Source organism: Mobula birostris, chromosome 11 (genome assembly GCF_030028105.1).
Source record: "Mobula birostris isolate sMobBir1 chromosome 11, sMobBir1.hap1, whole genome shotgun sequence".
In the NCBI taxonomy this organism is placed as follows: domain Eukaryota; kingdom Metazoa; phylum Chordata; class Chondrichthyes; order Myliobatiformes; family Myliobatidae; genus Mobula; species Mobula birostris.
This window is the reverse complement of record NC_092380.1, coordinates 14726062-14740517: the sequence shown is the minus strand read 5'-3', so window position 1 is coordinate 14740517 and position 14456 is coordinate 14726062. Positions and strand designations below refer to the sequence as shown.

At 44.2% G+C, this 14456-nt stretch overlaps 1 protein-coding gene across 2 annotated transcripts; it reads left to right on the top strand.

Moving 5' to 3' along the window:
- Positions 1-2607: 2607 nt before the first annotated feature.
- rbx1 (ring-box 1, E3 ubiquitin protein ligase) lies at positions 2608-13971 on the top strand. 2 transcript variants are annotated; one of them, XM_072271729.1, is made up of 5 exons: positions 2608-2718; positions 9606-9660; positions 11408-11478; positions 12420-12505; positions 13601-13971. In XM_072271729.1, exons 1-5 carry the CDS (start codon positions 2644-2646, stop codon positions 13611-13613), a joined length of 300 nt encoding a protein of 99 aa, XP_072127830.1. In that variant the 5' UTR covers positions 2608-2643; the 3' UTR covers positions 13614-13971. The 2 variants fall into 2 exon arrangements, with proteins under 2 accessions (XP_072127830.1, XP_072127829.1); XM_072271728.1 differs by lacking the exon at positions 9606-9660 and adding an exon at positions 9721-9799 and having other exon boundaries at positions 2610-2718.
- Positions 13972-14456: the final 485 nt, after the last annotated feature.

The following is a 14456-nucleotide window of genomic DNA, read 5'->3' as shown; positions in this document are numbered from 1 at the left end:
AGTCATCTACACACTTTCCGATGTAACCAGTGACGGATTGGGCGTATTCACGTGGCCTGCGTCTTCTCCCTTTTTTGGCAGCGTCCTTGAACATCTGCCAGCTAGTCTGTTCCAGACAGCCTTGAAGAAGAAAGATGGCCTCATTAGGCCATGCAGTAATGGCCTTTGTGTTTGGTTTCTCAGTGTTGGGAGTAACGTTGTGGAGATGTGGTCGGAGAGGCCAAGATCTGGCCATAGGAATGGTCTGTAAGTACTGCGCCTGTTTGCTCCCTGAGAGGCCATGTTCGACCTCAATAGGTTCAATTTAATGTCAGAGGAATGTATACAATATACATCCTGAAATTCTTTTTCTTCGCAAACATCCATGAAAACAGAGGAGTGCTCCAAAGAATGAATGACAGTTAAATGCTAGAACCCCAAAGCCCCCCCCCAGCTCCCCCTCCCACACATAAGCAGCAACAAAGTGACGACCCCCCTCCCCCACCAGCAAAAAAGCAACGGCACCCACCACTGAGCACTCAAGCATTCAGCAAAGCATCTGTAATGACACAGACTTGCAGTACCCCAAAGACTACTTGTTCACCCGGTATTTGACATACCACAGGCTCTCTCTCTCCCTAATAAGGGAGAAAGAGGTGTCTCGTTTCATAGCGAGAGGGGAGACCTAACAAACAACTTGCTGATTTACGATGTTAAAAATCGGTTGCGTTGCTTCTTCCGAGCTCTGTGCCCAAAGAACTCGGGTCTCTGGGCACACAGCCAGCAGCCAGCTCGCTGCTTTCGATCTTCCATCTCCCACGACGCACCACTTTTCTGCAGTGGCACCAACCTCAAATCCACCCACCTCCAGAGCCACGGAATTCCGGCACCCTGAAGGCGCGCTAGTCTTCTAGGCAGCATCCTTGGCATATCGATAAATAACTCGTTGTGAAGCCCTGAAAGGGGGTCCCATTCCTGCAAAGAGCCATAGTCAGCGTGTAACTCCAGGTCAGGGTCTTCAAAAGAACTCTGAAAAGGGGAAAAAAAAGAGATATTAAAGATGGAAATAGAGCTGTTTCTGCAGATGCAAACAAAGGAGGCGCCGTTAGGCACCATCATCCTAAACTCTGCCCTCAGATTTGGGTAAAATATCCTGCAGGTTAACATGATTGAAGTCTCCTGCTATCATGAAGAGACTATCCGGATGCCTGTTTTGATTATACTGTAAAGCCTGAGTGTCAAGCTCGACAGTCTTGAGTGGAGTCTGTGTACAAGAAGGGCCAGAGTCATCTCTACTTCCTGAGTACGCAGGCCTCTCCTTCACATGTTCTACCAGACAGTTGTCGCCAGCCAGTATAATCTTCTACGCAGTGGTGTGCTGGGGCGACAGCATCAACATGGGTGATGCCAACAGGCTCAATAAACTGATTAGAAAGGCTGGCTCTGTTATAGGAGTCAAACTGGAGCCTGTGGTAGAACAAAGGACCCTGCGGAAAATCCTGGCAATTCTGGACAATGTTTCTCACCCTCTGCATGTCACCTTGGTGACCTTTAGTAATAGACTAAGGCTGATTTATACTTTTGTGTACGGGCTACGCCGTAGGCCTGATTTATACTTTTGCATAGCCCTACGCTGTAGCGAGCATGCGTCGCTCTGCAATTCACTGCCAAAACGCTAGTTGGCGATGCGGTTTCTATGCCACTGTGTAGAGTTCCTTCATGAGACACATGGACAAGGAAATGCATTTCAAATATTTTCCGATGTCAGCAGGTAGATTTGACAATTTGGTTCATCATCTCCAACCATTTATTTCGCATCAGTGTACAGACATGGCGGAGAAAAGCAACGGGAAATGCGACGCTACCAAGCGGACCAGTCACAGTTGTTGCTGTCTGCGTCGCCGCGACACGTGGGTTACATTTTTGGGGAGGTGCACGTTACCCTACAGCGTAGGGTATGCGGTATCTACAGCATACATTTAACGCTGAAGTATAAATTGGGAAACTGCACTGCTCCGAAGTAGTCATTTCTAACGTCAGCCAGTGGCTCTATAATGAGTTAGCCTGTAGCCAGGGAAGTGATGTTGAAGTAACTTATTTTCTATTCTTTCTACTTCTCTTCTAATATTTATAACTGTTCACTTGTAATACTACAGTGACACTAATTTCCTCACTTTCCTAAAGTATCCGTCTCTCTCTCCCACTCCTTGGCGTTTTGTTCATGACAATAAACTCGATTCTGATTTTGACTCTCTCTCTTCACGGCTGCTGCCTGGTTTGCTACGTATTTCAACAGGAAATCTGCAGATGCTGGAAATTCAAGCAACACACATCAAAGTTGCTGGTCCTGAAGAAGGGTCTCGGCCTGAAACGTCGACTGTCCCTCTTCCTAGAGATGCTGCCTGGCCTGCAGCAACTTTGATGTGTGTTGCTACGTATTTCAATCGCTTTCTGTTTCTTACATATTTTCCAGTATCTGCTGAATATGATCCAGGCAAACTTTTACCTGGATTGAATCCGAACTTGGCGAGAGGATAAAACTCGCCCTGTAGGTGGCGCCTCTGCTGCCCCACCCCGTCACCACATACGTCACAAACACACATGCGCCCAATGCTTCTCGCTGATTGGCTTGGAGGTGTCCCTAAATCTGCCGAAGCGGACAAAATGGCGACAGCGATGGATGTGGATGCACCGAGTACAACCAACAGCGGCGGCAAAAAACGCTTTGAAGTTAAAAAGGTATCTGGCTGGCCCGATTACTCGATGGACACAGTCCCACTTCTTGTGACGAAAGTGTGCGAGAGAAAACGGAACTGTTTAGAATTATTTTAAAATTCGGCCCTTAAGGCTGTAGGTTTGATTGACAACTGCGATCGACCAGTTGGAATGGGGATTTTGTCACTGAGGCACAACCGTCAGCCAATAGTAGATGAGGGGGCGGGAGGTCAAGAGGAGAGTGCGGCCTGGGTTGCTGACGGGCCTGGGGAGGCCTCGGCAACCTGGCGCTGCTTTAGGACAAGTTTGCGAGGTAATGACAGTCTCGCTTGAGGATTGAGGCTGCTAACTTCGTGCGTTTAGTAGGTCAATGTCCCGCGAGCCCCGAGCCATCCCTCGGCTGGCAGCGGCCTGACAGCAGACTGAGGAGACAGGGGTTCTCAATCTTTTTTCATGCCATGGACCAATACCATGAAGCAAGGGGTCTCTGGGCCCCAGGTTGGGAACCCCTGTGAGGTGTGCTAAATGATAAGAGCGACAGGGAGAATACGTCCCACCCCACCCCACCCCACGTTGGATGAGAGTAGAACTATATGCCATACCTTATGAGTGAAAGGTGAAATATCTAAAGGGGAACTTATTCTGTGTTGCGAGTGTGGAGCAAGCTGCCAATAAAGCTAGTAGGTGCGGGTTCAACTAACATTTAAGAGAAGTTTGGATGAGAGGGTTGTGGAGGGCTATAGTCTGGGTGCAGATGGGACTAGTCAGGAGACCAGGCTGGCATGGAATAGATAGGCCAATTGACCTGACTAGGCGCTGAAATGCTCTATGATTGAATGTGTGGAACTGCAGAGGGACTGGAGACTTGGACACTTTCATTCATCTAGCGATAGGGCAGATATTTGGAAACTGTGATAGGTGGTGCAGAGTGTGTGTTTGTAATGCATGGAGTTGAGCTCTCAGTGCATTTCTGAAAGTTTCTTTACTAGTTCATGCCATTGTGGATCAGTGAATAGAAACATAGAAAATAGGTGCAGGAGTAGGCCATTCGGCCCTTCGAGCCTGCACCGCCATTAATTATGATCATGGCTGATCATCCAACTCAGAACCCTGCACCAGCCTTCTCTCCATACCCCCTGACCCCCGTAGCCACAAGGGCCATATCTAACTCCCTCTTAAATATAGCCAATGAACCGGCCTCAACTGTTTCCTGTGGCAGAGAATTCCACAGATTCACCACTCTCTGTGTGAAGAAGTTTTTCCTAATCTCAGTCCTAAAAGGCTTCCCCTTTATCCTCAAACTGTGATCCCTCGTTCTGGACTTCCCCAACATCAGGAACAATCTTCCTGCATCTAGCCTGTCCAATCCCTTTAGGATTTTATACATTTCAATCAGATCCCCCCTCAATCTTCTAAATTCCAACAAGTACAAGCCTAGGTCATCCAGTCTTTCTTCATATGAAAGTCCTGCCATCCCAGGAATCAATCTGGTGAACCTTCTTTGTACTCCCTCTATGGCAAGGATGTCTTTCCTCAGATTAGGGGACCAAAACTGCACACGATTCTCCAGGTGTGGTCTCACCAAGGCCTTGTACAACTGCAGTAGTACCTCCCTGCTCCTGTACTCGAATCCTCTCGCTATAAATGCCAGCATACCATTTGCCTTTTTCACCGCCTGCTGTACCTGCATGCCCACTTTCAATGACTGGTGTATAATGACACCCAGGTCTCGTTGCACCTCCCCTTTTCCTAATCGGCCGCCATTCAGATAATAATCTGTTTTCCTATTTTTGCCACCAAAGTGGATAACTTCACATTTATCCACATTAAATTGCATCTGCCATGAATTTGCCCACTCACCCAACCTATCCAAGTCACTCTGCATCCTCTTAGCATCCTCCTCACAGCTAACACTGCCGCCCAGCTTCGTGTCATCCGCAAACTTGGAGATGCTGCATTTAATTCCCTCATCCAAGTCATTAATATATATTGTAAACAACTGGGGTCCCAGCACTGAGCCTTGTGGTACCCCACTAGTCACTGCCTACCATTCTGAAAAGGTCCCGTTTATTCCCACTCTTTGCTTCCTGTCTGCTAACCAATTCTCTATCCACATCAATACCTTACCCCCAATACTGTGTGCTTTAAGTTTGCACACTAATCTCCTGTGTGGGACCTTGTCAAAAGCCTTTTGAAAATCCAAATATACCACATCAACTGGTTCTCCCCTATCCACTCTACTAGTTACATCCTCAAAAAATTCTATGAGATTCGTCAGACATGATTTTCCTTTCACAAATCCATGCTGACTTTGCCTGATGATTTCACCGCTTTCCAAATCTGCTGTTATCACATCTTTGATAACTGACTCCAGTAGTTTCCCCACCACCGACGTTAGGCTAACCGGTCTATAATTCCCCGGTTTCTCTCTCCCTCCTTTTTTAAAAAGTGAGGTTACATTAGCCACCCTCCAATCCTCAGGAACTAGTCCAGAATCTAACGAGTTTTGAAAAATTATCACTAATGCATCCACTATTTCTTGGGCTACTTCCTTAAGCACTCTGGGATGCAGACCATCTGGCCCTGGGGATTTATCTGCCTTTAATCCCTTCAATTTACCTAACACCACTTCCCTACTAACATGTATTTCGCTCAGTTCCTCCATCTCACTGGACCCTCTGTCCCCTACTATTTCTAGAAGATTATTTATGTCCTCCTTAGTGAAGACAGAACCAAAGTAATTATTCAATTGGTCTGCCATGTCCTTGGTCCCCATAATCAATTCACCTGTTTCTGTCTGTAGGGGACCTACATTTGTCTTTACCAGTCTTTTCCTTTTTACATTTCTATAAAAGCTTTTACAGTCAGTTTTTATGTTCCCTGCCAGTTTTCTCTCATAATCTTTTTTCCCCTTCCTAATTAAGCCCTTTGTCCTCCTCTGCTGAACTCTGAATTTCTCCCAGTCCTCAGGTGAGCCACTTTTTCTGGCTAATTTGTATGCTTCTTCTTTGGAATTGATACTATCCCTAATTTCTCTTGTCAGCCACGGGTGCACTACCTTCCTTGATTTATTCTTTTGCCAAACTGGGATGAACAATTGTTGTAGTTCATCCATGCAATCTTTAAATGCTTGCCATTGCATATCCACCGTCAATCCTTTAAGTGTCATTTGCCAGTCTATCTCAGCTAATTCACGACTCATACCTTCAAAGTTACCCTTCTTTAAGTTCAGAACCTTTGTTTCTGAATTAACTATGTCACTCTCCATCTTAATGAAGAATTCCACCATATTATGGTCGCTCTTACCCAAGGGGCCTCTCACGACAAGATTGCTAATTAACCCTTCCTCATTGCTCAAAACCCAGTCTAGAATAGCCTGCTCTCTGGTTGGTTCCTCGACATGTTGGTTCAAAAAACCATCCCGCATACATTCCAAGAAATCCTCTTCCTCAGCACCCTTACCAATGGGGATGTTGCAAATATTTTGGACCATAAGAAGCATGAACAGAATTATGCCATTCGGCCCATTGAGTCTGCTCTACTATTCAATCATAGCTGATCAATTTTCCCTCCCAACCCCATTCTCCTGCCTTCTCCCTATCACCGTTGATGCCCATACTAATCAAAAATATATCAACCTCAGCTTGGCCGCCACAGCAGTCTGTGGCAATGAGTTCCACAGATTCACTACCCTAAATTGATGCCAGAGAAATTCTTCCTCATCTTCTTTCTAAAGTGATGGCCTTGTAATTTGAGGCTATGTCCTGTGGTCCTAGACTCCCCCACTATTGGAAACATTCTCTGATATCCACTCTTATCTAGGCATTTCAATGTTTGGTCGGTTTTAATGAGATTTCCTCCTCCTCCTCTCCTCTCCTCCCCCCCCCCCCCAAACATCATTCAAAACAACAGGTAAAGGCTCACATGTTAACCCTTTCATTCCTGGGATCACTGTCGTAAGCTGCCTGGATCCTCCACAATGCCAATACATCTGTTCTTAGATATGGGGACCAAAACTGCTCACAATACTCCAAATCTGGTATGGCCAATGCCTTATAACATCTTACCATTGCTTCCTTGCTTTTATATTCTGGTCCTCTTGAAATAAATGCTAGCACTGCATTTGTCTTGCTTACTGTCTACTTAACCTGCATGTTAATCTTTAGGGATCCTGTACTAGGGTTCCCAAGTCCAACTTCTGAATTCACTCCCATTTAGAAAATAGTCTATCTTTATTCCTTCTTCCAAAGTTCAAGACCATACACTTTCTGACACTGCATTCCCTCTGTCACTTCTCTGCCCGTTCTGCTAAATTGTTGAAGTCCTTCTGCAGACTCCCTGCTTCCTCAACACTACTTGCCCCTCCACCTACCTTTGTATCATCTGCTAACTTGGCCCCTGAGCCATCAATTCCACTAACATAATGTGAAAAATAGTGGTCGTTTTTTCAAAGAAGATAGGAACACATTATGGAATCTTTGCCTCGTTCTAGCTTGTAATATGCTGTTGTCTGCGAGACCCCTCTCTGCAACCTGGGTGTTGGAAATTTGGGCCAAATGTGCATTGTAGTTTAGGAATATATGGCTGGAGCCAGGAGTAGAGTTAGCTGTACATCCAAGCTTGGGAATGTGAAGCAGGTCACCAGAGGCAGATTAGTTCTTCAGTAGAGAGGACATCAAAGGGAGACGTAAGGAGAAAGGGGGTTAAGTGGGGTGATAAATCAACCATCGAACGGTACAGCACAGGAACAGGTCCTTTGGCCCACAGTATTGTGCTGAACCTGTTAAGTTAGTCATTAAATGGCCAACTGAATTAATATCTTCTGCCTACACAACATCCATATCCTTCCATTTTTCTCACATTCGTGTACCTATCTAAATGTCTCTTCAAAGTCCCTCGTGTATCAGCCTCTATCACCACCCCAGACACCCATTTCTCTCTTGTGTTTTAAAAAAACTTGCTCCCCACATCTCCTTTGATCTTTCCCCTCTCATGTTTAATGCATGCCCTGTGGTTGGATATATTTCAACCCTGGGAGGAAGATACTGTCTCTACTCTATCTGTGCCTCTCATAAACCTCCATCAGATCTCTCCTCAGCCTCCGCTGCTCCAGAGAACACAACCCATCTGTCCAACCATGATTGAATGTTAGAGCAGGCTCAATGGGACGAATGGTTTATTTCTACTCCTGTGTCTTATAGCCAGAAAGCAGCAATATATTCTTGTATTGCCAGAATTGATCTCTGCTCCTGAGGGTGGTGGAGGCTAGATCATTAGATATATTTAAGGGGAAGTTAGATAAATATATGAAAAAAGTTCAGAGTTGCAGGGAATTGGCATCGAAGAGGAATTGAGACCAATGTAGATCACTCCTGGTCACATGCAGTGGGAGAGCGGGCAGGAGTGGTTTGATGGTTTGTCTGTCCCCACCTGCTGCCCAGTTTTATCCACATCACCACATTTTAAATGCTGGAGGCAATTTCCTGTGTTTCTAGTGAAATAAATTTTCAGAGACTGTTACAGATGATTGCAGAAACACTCTCACCAGAAATACTTTGGAGTATTGTCATTTTATCTCGTGGATAAGAAACTGTCTGAGGATTGAATGTTTGAGATGAGACTGAGTGGAATAACCACAAACGGGCTGTTACTTGGTTAAGTTCCCCAATGCAGCCATGAGCAGTAAAATCTGAGGACGGATTCAGAAGTAGGCTGTGTGCTCCTCCTCGTGCCTGCTGCAATGATCGGAACAAGGCTGATCTTTCACCTTAACTATTCCCCTGTACAAACCCCCCAAATTCCTTGATTTCCTGAGAAATTAGATGTTTTAATTGGAGCATTTGTAGTGTTTTGCATAGAAGACAAAGCTTTCTGTCTTTGGCCTTGCCTACTCCAGTCTCTTAGTAGCATCACATGTAAATAAAATGTCAACTTGCTGACATTAACTGATGTACCATAGTCACCTCCACCATCTCTCTCAACCCTTTTCACCGTCTCAAGATGATCAGACTGCTCATTCATTAGAAAAATTGGGAAGATGGAATCTGTTACCTTCGACTGTATCCAATTCACTGACCTGTGCATGTAGTGTCTGAGACAGAACTTGGAGATCTTTTATTGATCCTGTTATGATTATTAATCTATGGATTTATTGAGTTTGTATGTTGTTGTCTCCCCTTTGCATATGCAAGCAATAAGGAGGGGAAGTGTGGAAGGGTATTGCCCAAACACTAAGATGTAGATACAGTCAGATCAATGTGTATCAATAAAGAAGCTGTCCCGGAGCCTGTGGGTCCTGGCCTTAATGTGCCGCACCATTTGCCAGACGGAAGCATCTGAAACGGTTTGTGGTCGGGGTGGCTGGAGTCCCTGATGATCCTCTGGGCCTTTTTTATGCACCTGCTGCTGTAAGTGAGGAAAGTTCGCATCTACAGATGCTCTGGGCTGTCCACACCACTCTCTATAGTGCCCTGCGATTGAGGGAAGTACAGTTCCTGTACCAGGTGATGACACAGCCTGTCAGGATGCTTTAGACAATGCCCCTGAGGATTTGGGGACTTGCTGAATTTCTTCAGCTGTCTGAGATGAAAGAGGCACTGTTGTACGTTTTTTTCATAATAAATTTCCTTTGAACTTCAGTTGTAAGCAACCTGGTATAGTTTATCCCAGGATGAGCCATTAGCAACATCCACACCATCCTCAAAACAGTTTCCACCTCCTTAGCATCATCTGACTTTGTCCTTGCTTCAACTCCTCTGCTGTGGAAATTGAGAGACTTGTCTACTTAGTTCTTGAAATTGACTGTCCCAACTGCTTCCCCACCCATGTTCTCCTCTTAATCAATATTGTCTAACATTCTGATGTCATTGCAACTGCTGCTAATCCCTCATCATTCCTTTCTGTTGGGCCAGGTAATCTCCCTCATCCAAGGTTATCTTCACCAGGGATCATTTGTAGATCTTCAATGTGAGTGGATTATTCACGAATGAGCAGAGCATTTGAGTAACGGTATATTTTTGTTTCCAGTGGAATGCAGTAGCTCTGTGGGCGTGGGACATTGTGGTAGATAACTGTGCTATTTGCCGAAATCACATTATGGATCTGTGTGAGTATCTAATGTGCTGACAGTAAACCGTAACAAAGTTTGATCTGGTAATACTTTCAGAATCAGATCTTCTGGCCAACTTCTCCATTACCAACTTTGGGTTGTATCCTGTCCCGCAAGCTGCACATCCCTCCAGAATTCGGAGCGCAAGGCTGTTTGGTGTTGAAGGGATGGCCCTGAGAACCTCAACAGTTACCACCATGATGTCTTGACATCAGATCAAATATATCTAAGGAACCTTGGGCGCCTGGCCAAGTGGTTAAGGCGTTCGGCTAGTTACCTCAAGGTCACTAGTTCGAGCCTCAGCTGTGGCAGCGTGTTTGTGCCCTTGAGCAAGGCACTTAATCACACATTGCTCTAGTCTGTGCGAGGAGTGGCGCCCCACACAGACTTCCAATCTGCGCCTTGTAAGGCATGAAAATGCCCAACGCAGGCCCCTCATGGTCTGAGTCGACGTTCCCCTTACAGCCCTGTTCCAGCTGATGTGGCTGAATTCTGTTGTGTTCAGCTTGGAGAAAACAAAGTATCGAATCGTAAAGATGCAAATGATATTTTCCCAGTTATGTCCTTACTAAACTTGGCAATACTCTGCCAATCCTGTGAACATAATTGGCAACTGGCTGTAAGAGAAGGGAAAAATCCTGATTTATTCTTGTTCTCACTAACTAAACATTCACAGTTGCCTCCATCCTTGGCAAGCGTGCATTATATAATCTATTCATGACTGGTTTTCAGAAACACCAGAAGTGTTCAGTGGAATGTAATAAATAACAAGTGATTCTAAATAAATAGAATACAGTGCCTTGGGGGGAGAAATTACAGACTCTGAAGGTGTGGAGGAGTGCTCTTTCTGCTAAAACTAGGGAAACAAAATGCTGAAGCGAGAGCAATGTAAATCCATATACAAATCAATTCGAATCAAACCTGCCATTTCCAGTAATGGCAGCTGCTCATAAAGCACAAATAAATAGACCTACAAATGACTGAAAATACAATTTATAAGACAAATTTTAATGCCCAAGTATATTCATTGTTTCATTCAGGGGTTCCCAACCATTTTTTAATGCCATGGAGCCTTACATTAACCAAGGGGGTCCAGGAATGTTTTTGAATGATTTATGGTATCCATGGACATAGAGAGTTCTGCACCCAGCTTCCCTTTTGCTATTGTTAGCCTGGGAATTTTCTACATGTATTGACGTAAAACCCAAATAAATAAAAAATACTTTATGCCCCTATTTACAAGTTAGCTCATCACTATCAACTATTCCAGAAGTGCTGTTGCCCCACACAAGTTGGCACCCTGCTCTTGGTGTTGGTGATAGTGGTATCTGCTAATATTTCGTTGTACTGATGGGGCAGATCTAGCCCAGATTGAGAAAATGAAACATGATTAACAGTATTTTTGAGCAGAAATAGATCTAGTTTGAAGTTTTCTCGAAATTCTAGCAACAGCTGGACTGTTTGCCCTGAACCAGTGCTAGGGACAGAAGTGTGCATAAAGTCAAGCTCCATTTACAGTGTTTGTCCTAGTTTAACATAATTTTACCAGCTGGGTTTTCTGGAAAAGTTTGATAATGTGCTTTTGGGTTTCACTTTGATCTGTAGGTATAGAATGTCAAGCAAACCAGGCTTCAGCAACTTCAGAAGAATGCACTGTCGCTTGGGGTGTGTGTAATGTAAGTATCTAGGATTGGTATCAACATAAATAAAGACCTGGGGCTGGAACTATAGTATTGTTTGAATGGTACATAATCTAGGCTAATGCCTTCCCCTGTCCCCAACTGCTTATTCTGGCTTCTGCCCCCTTCCCTTCCCTTCCAGTCCTGATGAAGAGAGTCTCAGCCTAAAGCATCAGCTGTTTATTCCCCTCCATAGATGCTGCCTGACTTGCTGAGTTCTTCCAACATTTTGTGTGTCATACTTCAGAGCAGCACTGCAAGATTGTGGCTGTGTTAGAGATGCTGCCTCTTTATCGAGATGATGTATTTGGGCCTCCTCGTTTGTTGGGAATGATTTATAGAGAATCCAACGGCATCAGCCAGATTGATTCTCCATGTTGCTTGTTCAGTGTTTCTCTCAAGCACCCTCACTAAAAATAAATGCTGCTGATTGTGGAATCTTCATCCATGTTTATCTGCCTTACATTGAATTAATTGTCGGACACTTTGTTCTGAACCATGAAGGTGGATTAATGGCTGAGGTGAAATATTCAACATTGAATCCTCAGAGTACACAGCTCAAGTGTTCTTTCAAGGAAGAGTTCCCGTCTCTCGAAAGCAGTTGTTCCACAAACAAGTTGGTGGTTGTGCATTTGAGTGCAAAGTTGCACCGTGAAGTCTGCGGCTCACAGGATTTCTGATTCCTTTATGCTCACAATTTTAATGTGCTTTGGATCTGGTCAGTCTCAATTACATTGAGGAAATGCTCATCCTTTGTGTGCTTGTAAGTAGTTGACTAATACTGCTTATCTGAGTTAGCAGTCCTGGGACACTACCAGCTTCACTTAGAAAACCTGCTGAGGACTTTACAACTACCCTGTTCATGAAAGATGCTGCATTGGATGTGTACTGGTGACTGTACTTCAATCCCTGCTCTCTTCTTCTGCCTCCTTTTACAGCATGCATTCCACTTTCACTGCATCTCGCGTTGGCTGAAGACCAGACAGGTTTGCCCGCTGGACAACAGGGAGTGGGAGTTCCAGAAGTAAGTTTTCCTTTTGTGTGTGTATATATATATATATAAACATTTAAAGTGCCGCACAGTTTTCAGGGCTTGTAAAAAAAAAATCATCCTGCTGTGAGCTGTTTTTTAAAAAAAACACAATTGGAGGGAACATTGTCCAAGGGTCAACAGAAAGAGTGTATTTGTTACTAATGTTTTGGCGATTGGGATAGGCTGTGGTTGTTGCTGTTTGATTGGACTCCAAGGAGAACGTGTAAGAATTCCATGGCCTAATGTGTTGTTCATTTACAGTATGGAAATGACTTTTCCATCCACCCATGATCAGCATGTACGTGTTAACCAAACACTAATCCATTTTATCCTGCCCACATTTCCACCAACTCCCTCAGCTTCTACTACGCAACAAACACTGGATGGCTTTCATTTTGCCTAATGAACATACCAGCTATTGAGGGGTTACTGGAGTACCTGGGGGGGGAACTTTCAGAGCACAGGAGAGCATGTAAACTGCACACAGACAGCACCAGAGGTCACTGAAGCTGTGAGGTGGCCGGGAGACTAGCTGTCCCACTGTGCTGCCCAGTTTTGGGTTGTAAAGTTGGTATTTTGGGTACTAGATACTAATCTATAGTTTTAACATCCTCTGATGTTTTCTCAAGAGGCCTTTAGTGGCATAGTGGTTAAATTACTGGACTAGTAACCAGAAGCTGGGCATTTGATCGAGAGACACAAGTTTAAAAACCTACCGTGGCATCTGGAGAATTTAAATTCAAGCAATCAAATTTGTAATGTTTTCTTTTTAAGTTGTCATGGCAGTTGTGATTTGTGAAGTTACTGTCCTTCAGGGAAGAAAATCTGCCTTCCTTGCTCAGTCCTGCTTGTTGACTCTTCCTTTGCTGTTCGGGGTGGACAATAAATAAGTGCATTGGCATTTTGTGACTTACAAACAGAAGTTAAACTGTTGTCTTTTCACTGGCCTCTGTTGCCTAACTGTCCGGATCCTGTTTTGAGCTGTTCTACCACAAGTAACTGATCCACCAAAACATCTTGTGTGTTTTATCTCTAGTGAATGCTTAAAGATCTGTTAAGCTGTCTAAATTTGTCTTGTTTCCTCAGGTATGGCCACTAAATGTAACAGCAACATGTTGTTTCGCTGCTCTCAGCTCTTTCTCAGGTGCAGAGACCTGCAGCGTTAGCTTCCCACCCATCTCAGCTCACCTGAGCAGCCTGACAGCTGTTTATTCCGAAGACAAGGACTTTATCATAAGTGTTTTTTTTAAGAAATGCTCTTTAATTTCTCTGGTTGCAGACTTTTTGTTATAAAATAGCTGAATACCTGGAAACTGTACACTGACTGCATGTGGAGAACCAAAGGTGCTCTCACACAGACTGCTTTTCTGTGCTAATCAAAATAGAAGAATGTGTGAGGGTTTTCTGTGGCTCTTCACCAAGTGTATTATATTTAATAAATTAAGTTTGGCAAAATATTTTATGTCATTGGTACCTTTTTTAAGTTTTGTAGATTTAAGATTAGTTTTATTTGTCACATGTACATCAAAGCATACAGTGAAATGCATCATTTTTATGTCAAGTCAAATCAGCCACGCTTCTGGTGTCAGCATAACTTGCCTACAACTTACTAACCCTAACGATATGTCTTTGAAATGTGGGAGGAAATCGGAGCACCCGACGGAAACGGATGCATTCACGGTGAACGTTCAAACTCCTTACAGACAGCGGTGGGAATTGAACCCCGATCTTACAGCTAGTGCTGTGAAGATATACGCTAAACGCTACACTACCTCTGAGCAAAAATCATTCATTCCACAAAATCCAGAACCAGCAAACAAGACTTTGTAAGGAAGGAAAAGATCAATATGAGAAAGCCAGCCAGAAATATAAAAATTGATCTTAGGTTGCCAAAATAAAAAGGCACAAAGTAATCATTGGTCCTGGACAGAGTGGGTCTGGG

Bases quoted from the DNA above. Each gene is read 5' to 3' on its own strand.
- rbx1 (XM_072271728.1), top strand. From the start codon at position 2,644: ATGGCGACAGCGATGGATGTGGATGCACCGAGTACAACCAACAGCGGC. The intron at 9,800-11,407 runs GTGAGTATCTAA...TTTGATCTGTAG, and splicing joins AAATCACATTATGGATCTGT to GTATAGAATGTCAAGCAAAC. The intron at 11,479-12,419 runs GTAAGTATCTAG...CTCCTTTTACAG, and splicing joins TCGCTTGGGGTGTGTGTAAT to CATGCATTCCACTTTCACTG.